The sequence below is a fragment of the Dendropsophus ebraccatus genome, chromosome 12 (genome assembly GCF_027789765.1).
Source record: "Dendropsophus ebraccatus isolate aDenEbr1 chromosome 12, aDenEbr1.pat, whole genome shotgun sequence".
NCBI classification, from domain to species: Eukaryota; Metazoa; Chordata; class Amphibia; order Anura; family Hylidae; genus Dendropsophus; species Dendropsophus ebraccatus.
Window position 1 is genome coordinate 18013043 of NC_091465.1, and position 16226 is coordinate 18029268.

The following is a 16226-nucleotide window of genomic DNA, read 5'->3' on the forward strand; positions in this document are numbered from 1 at the left end:
GTATATAACACATGACTGACAGCCGTCACACTGTATATAACACGTGACTGACAGCCGTCACACTGTATATAACACATGACTGACAGCCGTCACACTGTATAGAACAAGTCACTCATATATGAATGGACAGATGTAATAATTTCTATGATTCTTGTTTCTTTGGGCTCTTTTTCAGATTCCGCACACTATGCTGATTACCTTCTGCCCCCTCCAGGAGAAGCTGGTGAACTGCACCCTTGATGAATAATATATTACTGAGCTCACCAGGAGTTACAATGTGTATAGGGGCCACAATGATTCAGACAGTATGGGGCCCCCCATTCACACTGCACAGGATCTATGATGGAGATGTGTACCATGGGCAGTAATATATAAGCCATACCAGGGGTTCACATACTTACTGGAACAGACAGCAGTGACATGGGAGACAATTATAATCAGTTCATTTTAATGAAAAATTCTCTTTAAATATAACAGTGGAATAACTTGGCATCGCTGAGGGCGTTCGTCATCACATCGTAGAAAACCACACCCGACCCATTCAGCGCTCTCAGCGGCTTTGGTTTCATATCTGTTCTGTACAATATCATTATAAAAATTCACAAAGTAACAAAGAACATAAATAAGCAAGCAGAATGCAGGTCATGTGATCGCGGGCTCACCCAGAACGACCAGTGAGATCCCCGTCCATGAATAAATACTGCACCGGTAATGAAAGAGTCACGTAGGCTTCTTGATATAAAGTGTGTGTGTGGGGGGGGGGGGGGGGGGGGGGGGCGCTGTTTCATTGGTGCCTATGGCTATAGTTGCTGCAGAGAAGTGGTGAAAATGGGTACTGCAAGTGATAACGCAGCTCATATTCTAGTGATATTTGGAGGAAATTGTTTTAGAAAAACACAATTCTGATCTAATAATTGGCAAGAAAGATTTTACAGAAATATAACAAAGCAAGTTTTATAAGATGTGATACTTACCTGCTGTAACTATATAATCGCGACATATAGAAAGGGTTTATTGCAGCGGTCTAATGTGGTTCTTCAGCTGTTGCAAAACTACTACTACCAGCATGCCCGGACAACCAACATGCTGGGAGTTGTAGTTCTGTAACACATGGAAAGCCACAGGTTTGTGATGGATTCCCCATACCAGGGTTATAAGCCGGACTCAGGAATCCTACCGCACCCGGATACAGCGGCAGCGCCAACTATCAGCACACTACCGCAACGCTCTGCAAAATGCCAACTCATTCAAGACTTTGTGTTGTCATGGAAATCAGCGTCTTGTTCACATATCATAAAACGTTCCTCAAAGTCTATACGAAATAATCTCCAAAAACTAAACGCCGTGCTGCTGAGCTGTGTATCTAAGTCTGTCAAGTGAGATACTGTCTGCTGAGCTGTGTAGGTAAGCTCATCATGTGTGATACTGACTGATGAGTTGTGTATTGTGTATCTAAGCTTTTCCAGTGTACTGTCTGATATGATGCTTTGTCTAGGCCTGTCAAGTAAGATACTGTCTGTCGAGCTGTGTATCTAATCTTCTCATGTGTGATACTGTGCTGTTAAGCTGAGTATCTAGCGCCATCTGCTGAGCTGCGTATCTGAGATGATCATGTGATACTGTCTGTTGAGTTGTGTATCTAAGCTGTTCATATGTAATACTGTTTGCTGAGCTGCTGTGACTAATCTTGCGTGATTCTGTCTGCTGATCCATGTATCTAACCTGATCACATGTGATACTGTGTATATAAGCAGGTCCTAAGTGATACCATGTATCTATGCCTTTCAAGTGTGATACTGTATAGTCATTTATCTAAGCTAATCATGTGTGATTCTGTATGCTAAGCTGATTTTTCTAACCTTATGTATCTAAAGCCTATATGTGATACTGTCCACTGAGCAGCTGTATCTAAGCCTACCATGTGTGATACTCTGAGTGAGAGCACTACATTCTCCATCATGAATTATTATGTAGGAGTCACAGGGATGTATGGTTGGAGTCTATGGTCTCGGTTCACTTGCAGTCAGCGTTTTATATCCATTACACCATGAATTTACATGATCTGCATGGCGCCGTGTCTTGTCCTCTGGACTGTGAGGATCTTGTCCACTATAATCCTTAGAATCATCTCCTCTCCAGCATGGGCTCCTTTAAGAAAAGGTCATCTGCATTGGAAAGAAGATCCTTTCAGGACCCTAAAGAAGTGCGTCATGTGACCTCCAGAGAGGACCCTCGAAAGGGAGGGGCTTATGTGGCCAGATGTTTTCAGCACACCTGGAATAGCGCCCCCTATATCTCCATGATCTGTTCCTTTAAGTATAAGCATAAGAACAATGTATCCAGTCACATGACCATCGCCGGATGTCGACGTCCTCTCCGGTGCTTTGTGTCACCATAGACACAAGGCGCCCCAAAATTTTTACGTAAATGTGATAAAAAATCTGTATAAAGATCGGCGAAAAACGTTATAAAATCCAGGACGGATAAAGAATTTATAAAAGTGAGCAGCGTTAATAGAAAGACACCGCGGTATACGGCAGTGATGAGCGGAGGGTATCCCGCGTCTCCTGATGGCGTATAACATGGCGGCAGAGGATGATGGTTCTGAACGCTCCATAATGATTGGCAGCAGAGTCCTGTAAACATTCAGTTCTGAACAGTGATGGAGATGGTTACACCAGGGAGCCCGCCTGGCTCTGAGCGGGCACCATGACGGGTACTGCCCCCATCCGCACCAGGTTGGATGGGGTGACCCCAGATGGGATGGTTATCTCCTTTCTGGGGGGCTGCGGCTCTACCCCATTGGTTTTTTGCAGGGTGCCCCGGTTTGTTGGCACGCTCGTGCTGTAGTAGGTGCCATTAGTTGGTGCCATGTAGGTGGGCAGTGACTGGCTGGACATGCTGGGGGTGGGGGTAGTGACTCTGCCGTTGACATAGGGAGGTCTATAGCCCAGGTTGCTCCCGGTGGCGGTGTTGATGGACGTGGTGTCGGATGGTGATTTGGGCGGGTATGGCTTGTGATCCCTGTTGCTGCTCATGGAGGATAGGGTGCCATTTTTATATGCCAGGCTGGAATCATTGCCCTTAGGCCAGGGCAGAGTCTTGGGAGCTGGAGCATCCTCCCTGCACATTAGAAAATGGGTCAGTCCAGAGAAATGATGGAGGGTTCCCCAAATTACCATGGCCACCTTACCCCATGACCCCCTCTAAACCCAGACTGGGAACCCCCCCAACAATAAGGCGGCATATAATGGCTTCCATAGAGGTTGTCACCCAGCTTTCCCAGAATCCTGAACAGCTGTGTTATACATCAGTATGACAGCAGAAGACGCAGCAGATCCACAAGATCTGGGTGACAACCACTCTAGATGATATACTGTAGTAGCTGCCTGTGCTAGTCAGTTTTTCTAGTAGTAGAAATTCCATACAGCCACGAGTTGTCACTCAGCTTTCCTATGAGCCACAATAACAGATCCGCCTAGATCTATACAGACGCGTCTGTTGCTCCAGATGGATTTACCATTCAGTACACTAGGAAAGCTGGGTGACACCTTTACATTCTTTCTTGCTCTATGATCAGGGAATAAACTAACGAACAAGTTTCATGATCTGGTGGATTTTCTCACTTGATGTCGTTCTCGGTTTCTTCTTGCACGGATTTCGTTGCCCTTCTGTACAGGTAAATCATCACCAACGCCAGGATGACCAGACAGCAGAGTCCCACGATTGTCCCCACGACCGCCCCCACAATTATCGCTGTCCGGGAAGCTGTGGGGGTTCAGAAATGATCAGTGTTAGGACCTAAGGTGCCACAACTTACTGGGACACCAATGGGTCCCTGCAGCGTCACTCACCCGCCTTCACCTCCATGGTGATGTTACACTCAGACACCCCTGCGATGTTTCGGGAAGTGCACACATACATCCCGGTGTTGTCTGATGTCAGATTGGTTAAGGTTAACGTCCCCTTCGCAGCATCTGTAAACACGACAATCAAATCATGAGAAAGATCACAGCAGCACAGAGCATTTAAGCAACGATGCAGAGGGCTGCATATACAGTGTCCTTGTATGAGGAGGAGAATGGAGACGAGAGACAGACTAAGAGCTGTAGAAACAAGCAGTGTCCTGTTGACAGCACAGAGTATTTCAGGAGGAAAAAATAAAATATATAAATATAAAAAATATATAAATGTATAAAAATATATAAATGCACTCTATATATATATATATATATATATATATATATATATATATACTGTATGTATATAGTGCAGCTTTCCAAGGTATGTAAAGGGGACAGGTCTGTGACCACTGTCTCTCCAGCTGAATATAGAGCCTGCAGCGGCCAGGGCATGCTGGGAGTTGTAGTTTTGCACTAGCTGGAGAGACAAATTGTAAAATACTTGTTAAAAAGGAGAAATAATGTTGACGGCCATAGTGCTGCTGGAGTCAAATCCTATTTTTTCTGAACCAGTTTTTATTTCTGATTGATTAAAATCCACCAATGGCAAAGACACTTTGTGTGTAAGAACCATATTTACCGTGAACAGGAGGAAAGTAAAACAAATTGACCGTCGCCTTCTTTATCCAGGTGTACATGGGCACAGGATGCCCGGACGAAGACCTGCAGCTGAGGGTAACATTGGCACCAATGTAAGGATCTCCATGTAACTGGCATGTGGGCTTGGAAGGAGGCACTGAATGTAAGAAATAATGGAGATTAATCCTTCATTATTGCAACTGAGCAGATATAGCTGTAACAAAACACAGCTAAAGTATAGACTGCAGTACTGAAGTATGACCACTAGATGGCAGGAGAGGACCATGCATCTTCCATCAGGTGGCGCTGTGCACAGGATGCTTCTCTATAGCTATCTCCAGTGATGAGCGAACTTGCCAAAGTGTGTGGAGCCTATGGCCTATGGCTGTATTCATGTTTTCCCGGACTTCCTAGGGCGGCATTCAACTTCTCCATCCGCCAGGAGTCAAATGCTGAGCATTTAGGTTCATTCTGCAAGTTCACTGATCTATTAGTTTCTTCATAAATTGTAGACTGCCCAATAGCTACAGGGACTATGGAAGACAAGGGATGAGAATCGGCCATTTTGGGTTACTTCAGTTTTCTATGGTTTTCCTGGAAATAATCAGGCTATCTAGTATGCAGGGTAATAGGGGGGCTGGAGGTAAGATATAGCATGGGTCTGTGGCTGGTAATGTTATGGGGGCATTGACTGTGGCTGGTAATGTTATGGGGGCACTGACTGTGGCTGGTAAGGTTATGGGGGCACTGACTGTGGCTGGTAAGGTTATGGGGGCACTGACTGTGGCTGGTAAGGTTATGGGGGCACTGACTGTGGCTGGTAAGGTTATGGGGGCACTGACTGTGGCTGGTAAGGTTATGGGGGCACTGACTGTGGCTGGTAAGGTTATGGGGCACTGACTGTGGCTGGTAAGGTTATGGGGGCACTGACTGTGGCTGGTAAGGTTATGGGGGCACTGACTGTGGCTGGTAATGTTATGGGGGCACTGACTGTGGCTGGTAAGGTTATGGGGGCACTGACTGTGGCTGGTAAGGTTATGGGGGCACTGACTGTGGCTGGTAATGGTATGGGGGCAGTGACTGGTTGGTAATGTTATGAGGGCACTGACTGCGGCCAGTAAGGTTATGGGGGCAGTGACTGTGGTCGGTCATGGTATGGGGGCAATGACTGTGGTTGGTAATGTTATAGGGGCACTGACTGTGGCTGGTAATGTTATGGGGGCACTGACTGTGGCTGGTAAGGTTATGGGGGCACTGACTGTGGCTGATAATGTTATGAGGGCACTGACTGTGGCTGGTAATGTTATTGGGGCACTGACTGTGGCTGGTAATGTTATAGGGGCACTGACTGTGGCTGGTAATGTTATGGGGGCACTGACTGTAGCTGGTAATGTTATGGGGGCACTGACTGTAGCTGGTAATGTTATGGGGGCACTGACTGTAGCTGGTTATGTTATGGGGGCAATGACTGTGGCTGGTAATGTTATGGGGGCACTGACTGTAGCTGGTAATGTTATGGGGGCACTGACTGTAGCTGGTTATGTTATGGGGGCAATGACTGTAGCTGGTAATGTTATGGGGGCACTGACTGTGGCTGGTAATGTTATAGGGGCACTGACTGTGGCTGGTAATGTTATGGGGGCACTGACTGTAGCTGGTAATGTTATGGGGGCACTGACTGTAGCTGGTAATGTTATGGGGGCACTGACTGTAGCTGGTTATGTTATGGGGGCAATGACTGTAGCTGGTAATGTTATGGGGGCACTGACTGTAGCTGGTAATGTTATGGGGGCACTCACTGTGGCCGGTCATGTTATGGGGGCACTGAGTGCGGCTGATACCATTGCTTCAGAGCTGAGATCCCACTGCTCACTGGGGTCCAGGGATCGTCAGCAAATAAACCTTAGTATTGGGTGGAGTAGCATTTTTTCCTACTGCACAAAAACATCTATAAATAACATCGCCCCCCCCACCTTCTATAAAGAATCCATTCATTGTTGTTGCATTGTCTGATGATGATGATTATATCTGCAGACCATCCCTCCCCTCCACACAATGTCTGACATCCTGAGTGCCCACAGTGTACGCAGCACATTACTTCCTCACTGCAGACCATCCCGACCCGTCACTTACCCAGGATGGACACATCGATCACCCCAATGTTACTGCTGCCCACAGTGGCATCATTGCGCACATTCACATAGCAGCGGTATTGTCCGGAGTCTGTGGCCTGCGTCCTATTAATGACAATTGAGATGTTTCTTGCCGGCATCTTATGTACAAAATTCAGGCGACCATGAAAACCTTCCGCAACATCAATATCACCGTCCATGTACTTCAGGATCTGCAAATATGAGAAGATAGCAGATATATATATAGTTATATTCTTGTACAGTATTATACAGGGGGCAGTATTATAGTAGTTATATTCTTGTATATAGGGGCAGTATTATAGTAGTTATATTCCTGTATATAGGAGCAGTATTATAGTAGTTATATTCCTGTATATAGGAGCAGTATTATAGTAGTTATATTCCTGTATATAGGAGCAGTATTATAGTAGTTATATTCTTGTATATAGGAGCAGTATTATAGTAGTTATATTCTTGTATATAGGAGCAGTATTATAGTAGTTATATTCTTGTATATAGGGGCAGTATTATAGTAGTTATATTCTTGTATATAGGAGCAGTATTATAGTAGTTATATTCTTGTATATAGGGGCAGTATTATAGTAGTTATATTCTTGTATATAGGGGCAGTATTATAGTAGTTATATTCTTTTACATAGGAGCAGTATTATAGTAGTTATATTCTTGTATATAGGAGCAGTATTATAGTAGTTATGCGGTTCAGGGAAGAAACAGAGTGCTGCACCTCACACCTATGGCTGATACTAGTGCCCCTAGGCTAAATAAAAAACACATCAGAATTTTGTGTATGAATTGATCAAGCCATACTGCCCCATGTACCTCGTGCCGGTATCTGATACACATGGGTCCCTACACTAAGTCCACACTGTGCCAGTCAGTGGCCACCAACCCCGCAGGCGTGCACAGCCAGGGAACGGGGGCTATGTCTTCCCCATTCTGTGAGAGCAGCAATGGTAAGTGTAATACCATACCCATACTTGTGTCGTTTGGGGGCAGCCTTCCCCGCCGGTGGTGCTGGCTGGGTTTTGGTGGGGCTTTTTGGGTCTGGTCCTGTGACATTGGGGTTGCAGGGCCGTTCCATGGCCTCCCTTCCCTGCATGTGCACGCTTTGCGGGGTTGGCGGTCGCTGACCGACACGGTGTGAAGTTAGCGTAGGGACCCGTGTGGACCAGAGGACCTGCGCGGTGGTACACGGGGCAATATGGCTTGATCAATTCATATACAGACACTCTGGTGTTGATTTTTAATATAGGCCTAGCGGCATTAGTATCAGCCATAGATGGGATGTGCAGCGGTTCCATTCTCTCCAGTTCGTGTATTATAGTAGTTATATTCTTGTATATAGGGACAGTATTATAGTAGTTATATTCTTGTATATAGGAGCAGTATTATAGTAGTTATATTCTTGTATATAGGAGCAGTATTATAGTAGTTATATTCTAGTATATAGGAGCAGTATTATAGTAGTTATATTCTAGTATATAGGAGCAGTATTATAGTAGTTATATTCTTGCATATAGGAGCAGTATTATAGTAGTTATATTCTTGTATATATGAGCAGTATTATAGTAGTTATATTCTTGCATATAGGAGCAGTATTATAGTAGTTATATTCTAGTATATAGGAGCAGTATTATAGTAGTTATATTCTTGTATATAGGGGGCAGTATTATAGTAGTTATATTCTGGTATATAGGAGCAGTATTATAGTAGTTATATTCTGGTATATAGGGGGCAGTATTATAGTAGTTATATTCTGGTATATATGGGACAGTAAGGTGGTTTCTGGCACAAGTTACATCATGATACTATACCTGGGTCTGCTCCTGCTGTGCTCGCTGTATATACCAGGTGATATACGGTTTTTCTTGGGAGCTGCTTGAATACCAGACAGGCAGTGTAATATTTTGACCTTCTATCGCTGTCACTGATTTCTGCTCCACATTAACTTCCAGCAGCGCCAGGGAGAGTTCTGTCAGCAGAGAGAAGCATTTTCTATGTCACCAATCAGTGGAAACAAAGGAGTTACAGGCAGGAAGATATAAGCAGTGACCGGTTTTGATCATATGGTCACACAAGACATACAATTAGTCACTCGGCCCCTTGAGCTGATTGAGGGGATATATAGCAGTACTTTATGGTATTAATACTGTGTTGTATTGCTATTAGATCCACACATTTTCCACATCACCAATATCTCTTGTAGTCCAGATGTTATGATCACATCCATTGCTGCACATGTGTCACCTACTCCTATATGTATCCGGGGGTGTAATATATAGCCATCACTATAATAACACTATAACTGGTCAGCTCTGAGCGCCTCCCGCTATGTGACCAATGTAACTAGGAATCAATAATTAACCTAAATAGATGGATCCGCTGCTGGAATGAAGAGAACGCCAACTATTAACTATTACTGCTCCAGAGAAAAAGATGATATAATATACAGCACGGTAGTCTGTGTATAATACAGCAGGAGGCGCTATATATATATTGTAACTAATAGATAATCATATGGATAATAGCACAATAGCCAAGAATCATTCTGTAAAGTGCAGCCAGTCTATATACTAGAGAAGGGATGGGTCCAGCTGTTTTATTCATTATTCATTTACTTTTCTTATTTGCATTTTTATTTTTTACATCATCATTATTCAGCACTTTGCACCTTTTTTTTTTGCACTGGTCAAGCTTTGCACCAGCACTTTATGTATTTTCTGAGTATCTTGTGGTTTATTCTCTTTCCTGTCGCTTGCTCCCTGGTAGGGTTGTTTTTTTGGTGAAACTTTATTTATTTATTTTTTCATACTTACCTTTTCCAAGATGGCTGCCCATTAGTGTCAGTCTTATGAATGTTATTACCCTACGCTGTAATGTTGTTATTGCTTGATTTCATCATCAGAGAGGTGGTTATGACAATTGTATGCAAAGAGATGATGGTTGACCTCAGGGAGATCAACCAAAAACACCACAGAGACACCATCACAGGTCTCGACGTGAGTGTATTCAAGGACATTGCCCCCTGGGAAATCAAATATGCAAAAGAACGCTCCAGAGACACCATCACAGGTCTTAATGTAGTTAGCTAGTCAGACCTTCCCTCCGGGAAGGAACAACCAAGCCAAGGAATGTCTTCAATCAAGGAAACCACCCAAGCAAGGTATCCACAGACAGCTGTTTTGGGGTATTTGGTGTCTCTGTGGAGTTTTGGTTTATCTCCCTGAGGTCAACCATCATCTCTTTGCATGCACTTACTAGCATTGCTCCCACTAGCCAGAAACCTACTCCACACTGATGAGGGGCAAATACCCCAAAACAGCTGTCTGTGGATGGATACCTTGCTTGGTTGGTTTCCTTGACTGGAGACATTCCTTGGCTTGGTTGTTCCTTCCCGGAGCGGTGGCTGAAGAAGTTGGATGAAGCCCTAGGGAGTCTGGGAAAGCATAGATACAGTCTACGGCCTATGGCTATATCCATGTTGTCCAGGCAGCCTTAGGACTGCATCCAACTACTTTAGCCACCGGTAATCAAATATCAAACAATTGGACTTAAGAATTCTCCAGCTGCGCTCATCTTTAGTGTTCATCCTTTACCAAGATGGCTGCTGCAGTTCACTATGATCGATCGCACAAATTTCCCGGAAGCTTCAGTAATGAGCACTACATCACTGCATTTTCATTGGCTGGAGTGACCGAACAGCTCCATTAGCCTAATAAAAGCCTATTCATTCAGTGAAATAGTTTGTGTATTTGTGCATTGATCATGGGACCAGATGCTTATGTAGGTGTCATTTAGGTCTTGTTGGCACAGGTCCTAATTATCGGTTTTTGATAGATATCGTGTCCTGTGGAAATGTGTAGGTGTTAATTGTATTGAATTCTACAGAGACCTCATTACTGTTAACATACACATTGCACTCTATTATACCAGGACTTAGCCATCATACATGTGGTTGTCTCATCTTCCATGCTGCCTCCTTCCTCTATGTTCGCATGTTTTTAATTGTTATCAGCTGAAATTGCTTAATAAAAGTTTATTTAGTCATGTAGTAAAAACGTTTGTGTATCAATCATGGGACCAGATGCATATGTAGGTGTAATGTATGTCTTGTCACAGGTACTAATAATAGATTTCTGGTAGATATCCTCTCTTGTGAAAATTTGTATGTGTTAATCACTGAGAATACAGCCTATCCATCACTAGAGATCAGTGACATCACTGAGAACACAGCCTATCCATCACTAGAGATAAGCGGTGACATCACTGAGAATACAGCCTATCCATCACTAGAGATCAGTGACATCACTGAGAACACAGCCTATCCATCACTAGAGATAAGCGGTGACATCACTGAGAATACAGCCTATCCATCACTAGAGATCAGTGACATCACTGAGAACACAGCCTATCCATCACTAGAGATAAGCGGTGACATCACTGAGACTACAGCCTATCCATCACTAGAGATCAGCAGTGACATCACTGAGAATACAGCCTATCCATCACTAGAGATCAGCAGTGACATCACTGAGAATACAGCCTATCCATCACTAGAGATCAGTGGTGACATCACTGAGAATACAGCCTATCCATCACTAATGATCAGTGGTGACATCACTGAGAATACAGCCTATCCATCACTAATGATCAGCAGGGACATCACTGAGAATACAGCCTATCCATCACTAATGATCAGCAGGAACATCACTGAGAATACAGCCTATCCATCACTAATGATCAGCAGGGACATCACTGAGAATACAGCCTATCCATCACTAATGATCAGCAGGGACATCACTGAGAATACAGCCTATCCATCACTAGAGATCAGTGACATCACTGAGAATACAGCCTATCCATCACTAGAGATCAGCAGTGACATCACTGGGAATACAGCCTATCCATCACTAGAGATCAGCAGTGACATCACTGAGAATACAGCCTATCCATCACTAGAGATCAGTGACATCACTGAGAATACAGCCTATCCATCACTAGAGATCAGCAGTGATATCACTGAGAATACAGCCTATCCATCACTAGAGATCAGTGACATCACTGAGAATACAGCCTATCCATCACTAGAGATCAGCAGTGACATCACTGAGAATACAGCCTATCCATCACTAGAGATCCGTGACATCACTGAGAATACAGCCTATCCATCACTAGAGATCAGCGGTGACATCACTGAGAATACAGCCTATCCATCACTAGAGATCAGTGACATCACTGAGAATACAGCCTATCCATCACTAGAGATCAGCAGTGACATCACTGAGAATACAGCCTATCCATCACTAGAGATCAGCGGGGACATCACTGAGAATACAGCCTATCCATCACTAGAGATCAGCGGTGACATCACTGAGAATACAGCCTATCCACCACTAGAGATCAGTGACATCACTGAGAATACAGCCTATCCATCACTAGAGATCAGGGACATCACTGAGAATACAGCCTATCCATCACTAGAGATCAGCAGTGACATCACTGAGAATACAGCCTATCCATCACTAGGGATCAGCTATAACTGAGGGATGTGTGGAAGGACGGAGTTGAATCCTTTGAAGAATAAACCACGATATGAATGTCTCATGAAATATGTAGAGAGGAACACTTGAGACGTCTTCCTCTAATGTGGCCCGTAGCAAATGGGAGGAAATGATTATTCTTATTAAATCTTTTCACATCTGTAATTTCGGATTATGACAGTAAAAGAAAAGACAGGACCCTGAGCAGTGCGCACAGCCGCCAGCATTAAGACGCTGCGCTCCAAAAGTCCCATCAAGATGATTAAGCAACCGCCGAGGAAAGGAGCTTATTCTGCCTGGACGCACAGAGGAGGCTGCGGCGCACAATTTACGGTATTTAACCTTCACTGCGCAAGGGAATGTATCCAGCCCCGACCAACACTGACAAACCAATGGCCACGAATACAACAACAAGCAGCACCTACTGTGAGAGGGTATACAGAACAGTGCCAGAGATATCGTCTATATATCTCCACTCTATCAGTGACAACAGCTAATAAAGATATACTCTATGGCCAAAAGTATGTGAACCCCTCTCCTCATCATTGAGCACACAAGAGGTGCCTAAAATTAAGCTCCCAGCTATGTATCCTCCATAGACAAATATTAATATTAGTGTGAGTGGTACTGAAGAGCTCAGTGACCATAGACCTTGCATACACTCTCCAGAAGAAGCGTGTTGCCTGTATGTATTTGCATCTGTATTATGGACCTGATTCTAAGTCTGATGACCTGAACTGACAGCTGCCAGCTCGGCCTATTAGACCCCATTGGCAGGTTAGTCTTGAATCTGTAATACTCATGTAATACACTTGTCTTTAGGGAGCCTAGGATGTGTATGCACAATGCCAGGCAGTAGCTGGAGTAGTGTAAAGCACGTCATCCCTGAACTCAGCAGGGTCACTGAGGGATGTGTGGCTGACACTGATGAAAGTAAAGGGTCCTGTCTGCACAATGATTGAGCTGTGGAAAAAGCTCCTTACATGGGTGCTGATCTCTTAGATCGGAGCTTGTTTCAGGTAGTGGGTGGAATCAGGGGCATAACTAGGATTCATTGGACACAATATGGGTCCCATAAATCCCAGTTTTTGGGGGGCGGTGTATACTTTGGCCCTTCCATGGAGGCAGGCCACGATCTGCTGAAGGGACCCAGGCCTCCCTGCTGCACGGGCCCCATAGCAGCTGCATGGTCTGCCTCCATTGTTGCTACGTCACTGGGTGGAATGGTGTAAAGCACTGGACACACAGGCCACAGATCAGCATGCACAATGTCAGGTGGTGGCTGGAAAAGTGCACAACATGTCAAATGTGTGACACCAGTCATTTAAATGGCCAGAATGTATTAGTGTAGTGAGCCCAGTACGTGTCATCCTGCACATACCTGAGCACCCTGGAGTCTATGTACCGCACCCAACACCTTATATAACAGGACATACCTATACAACACATATACACTGCTTCAAGGTCCTTCGCGATAAACATTAACTGTGATGATATTTTAACAATGTTACCTGGCAGCAGATATTATATATATATGTATCCAATACAAAGAATCAGTGACTAAAGGGTCATTTCACAAAAAAATCTTTTAAATCAATTGCCACCAGAAAGTGCCACAAATTGGTAATTTACTTCTATTAAAAATTTTCAAGACTTTTAGTAGTTATCAGCTGCTGTATGCCCTGCATGAAGTGGTTTTCTTTCCAGTCTGGAGAGCAAGAGAGGTTTTCTATGGGGATTTTCTATTGCTCTGGACAGTTCCTGACATGGACAGAGGTGGCAGCAGAGGAAACTGTGTAAGGGATCATGCACACTGAGCAATAGACCAGGAATTTCTGCTTGAAATTCCTCTTCTGCTCTGCTCTAGCAGAATAGGATCAGAATAGAAGTGGAACTTGAGTGGAATTTAAGCACAATGCAAGCAGAATTTTAAGCAGAATTCAAACTCCATTGACTTCTATAGGATTCCTCTAGCGGCGGAAAGCGAATCCGCGGCTGAATATTACGGACGGAAATTCTGCTGTGTGAAAAGCACAGCGCAAAGCCCATTGAAAACAATTTAAAAAAGCATTGCTCAATTTAAACGGGGGAATTTCGAGCGGAATCTGCTCAAAGAACTGCCTCTTTTGCTCAGTGTTCGTGAGTCCTCAGGGTGGGTTCACATTGAGGAATAGGTGAGGAATTGAAGCGGAATCTGCTCTTAATTTCAGCTTGAAATTCCTCTCGTAAAGTATGAACAGGGCAATGTCCCATTGTGTTCAATGGGATTTCCGTTCTGTTGTTCACATTGTAGAATTTCCAAGCAGAATTTTTTTTCCGCAGATCCGCCAAAGGGTAGGTTCACACTACAGAATCCGCACGGATAAGTTCCGGCGGCTCGTACCCGTTCACGGCGGCGCACCTCTCTGTCAGCTCCATAGACACTATCCTATGACGGGGCTGATTCCGCGTTCCGACTAAATAACTGGCATGTGTATTCTTTCGGCGAATAGTGTAATCAGCCCAGCCATAGAATGGTGCCAGAACATATCCGCGCGGATTCCGTAGTGTGAACCTACTCTCAGAAGTGAGGGTGGGTTCACACTACGGAACCCGAGCGGAGAATGTCAATTTTTGGGGCGAAATGCAGAATCCACCCGTGCAAAGAATGGTGTCTATGGCACGGACGGAGAGGCGTGCAGCCGTGAATGGATACGAGCTACGGAATCCTTCGAAAATATTCTGTAGTGTGAACCCACCCTGACATGTCAATTCTTTGGGTGGATTCTGCTAGAGGAATTCTATAGAAGTCAATGGGGGCTTAAATTCTGCTTGCATTCTGCTAGAATTCCGCTCAAATTCTGCTTGAATTCTTCTCAAATTCTGCTCCTATTCTGCCAGAGCTGAATAGGGGTATGTTCACACTGCTGAAAAGTGACAGAAACTCTGTTGCGTAATCCGCCACAGTCTGTAAGCAGGCGCGATCGGCGGATTAAGCGACGGAGTTTCCGTCACTTTTCAGCAGTGTGCACATACCCTAGGCGAGGAATTGCAAGCAGAAAACTTTCCTCTACAATTCCTTGAGAATTCCTCAGTGTGAACCCACCCTAGGACTGAAGAGAATACATCATTTCCTGCAGGACATACAGCAGCTAATAAGTACTGGAAGACTGGAGATTCTCTGGCACTTTTCGGCACCAGTAGATTTGAAAGAAAAATTTTTGCTGAACAACCCCTTGAAGGGCGAGTCCCTGTAATGTACGTGAGGACAGCCACCACTCCAATGGGAATGGGGTCTGGGATGGGTGGGGAATGGGCCCTTTAAGGTGATTGTCTTTGCCGTATAGCCTTGTTAGTAGCAGTCATGTGATCTGCAGACTTTTCACCCCATGTCCTAATATATATATATATATTATATATATATATATATACACAACATTCACAATGACAATATTCTCAGCGAGTTACTATAGAAGACAACATGCGAGTCACAAGAAGTCAGTGCATAGACCCAGCCTGAGGCCAGAGGTGGAAGATGACTCCAGCTCTCCAATCCCTATAAATTCATTGATGTATTCACAGTCAGGAGATGCCGTCACCTCCTATCAAAGTCACCGGAGTCCAAGGAAGTCACCTGACTATTCCCACTCACTTCTATGGGAGGTAATGTCTATAAGGTAACATTGTATCCAGACTATCCTGGGAGGAAATAAAGACAATATAGGCAGAGGGCGCTCAGGTCCATGTTGTTAGAGGGTGACGAGCTGCACGTCCTCCCAGCAAGATTTCACCAGTTCCTGAATGAAAAAAATTATAATCTTACAATAAGAAAAAGAATCATCTAGAAGGAAAGATTGCAGGAAGTGGAAACCTCCCACTCAGGGAAACCATTCAGAGCTTCCTGTTGTGTCCTTGTATCCGTATAACAGGCACCTTCTGGCCTGGAAAAGGCACAGAGCTCCAAATAGCTTTATTAGGAGAACTCAGGGATCAGCAATATTTGGATCAGCAAA

At 44.4% G+C, this 16226-nt stretch overlaps 1 protein-coding gene across 2 annotated transcripts in view; it reads right to left on the minus strand.

The window, feature by feature from the left end:
• Positions 1-431: 431 nt before the first annotated feature.
• ESAM (endothelial cell adhesion molecule) overlaps positions 432-16226 on the minus strand; it is a 62550-nt gene continuing 46755 nt past the window's right edge. For both annotated transcript variants that reach the window (XM_069948697.1, XM_069948696.1), the window contains exons 2-7: positions 8509-8666; positions 6675-6885; positions 4543-4698; positions 3855-3977; positions 3627-3768; positions 432-3123 (exon numbers count right to left, since the gene is read on the minus strand). In XM_069948697.1, the coding sequence (XP_069804798.1) occupies positions 2673-3123; positions 3627-3768; positions 3855-3977; positions 4543-4698; positions 6675-6885; positions 8509-8666 (1241 nt within the window). In that variant the 3' untranslated portion in view covers positions 432-2672. The remainder of the gene's footprint in view (positions 3124-3626; positions 3769-3854; positions 3978-4542; positions 4699-6674; positions 6886-8508; positions 8667-16226) is intronic.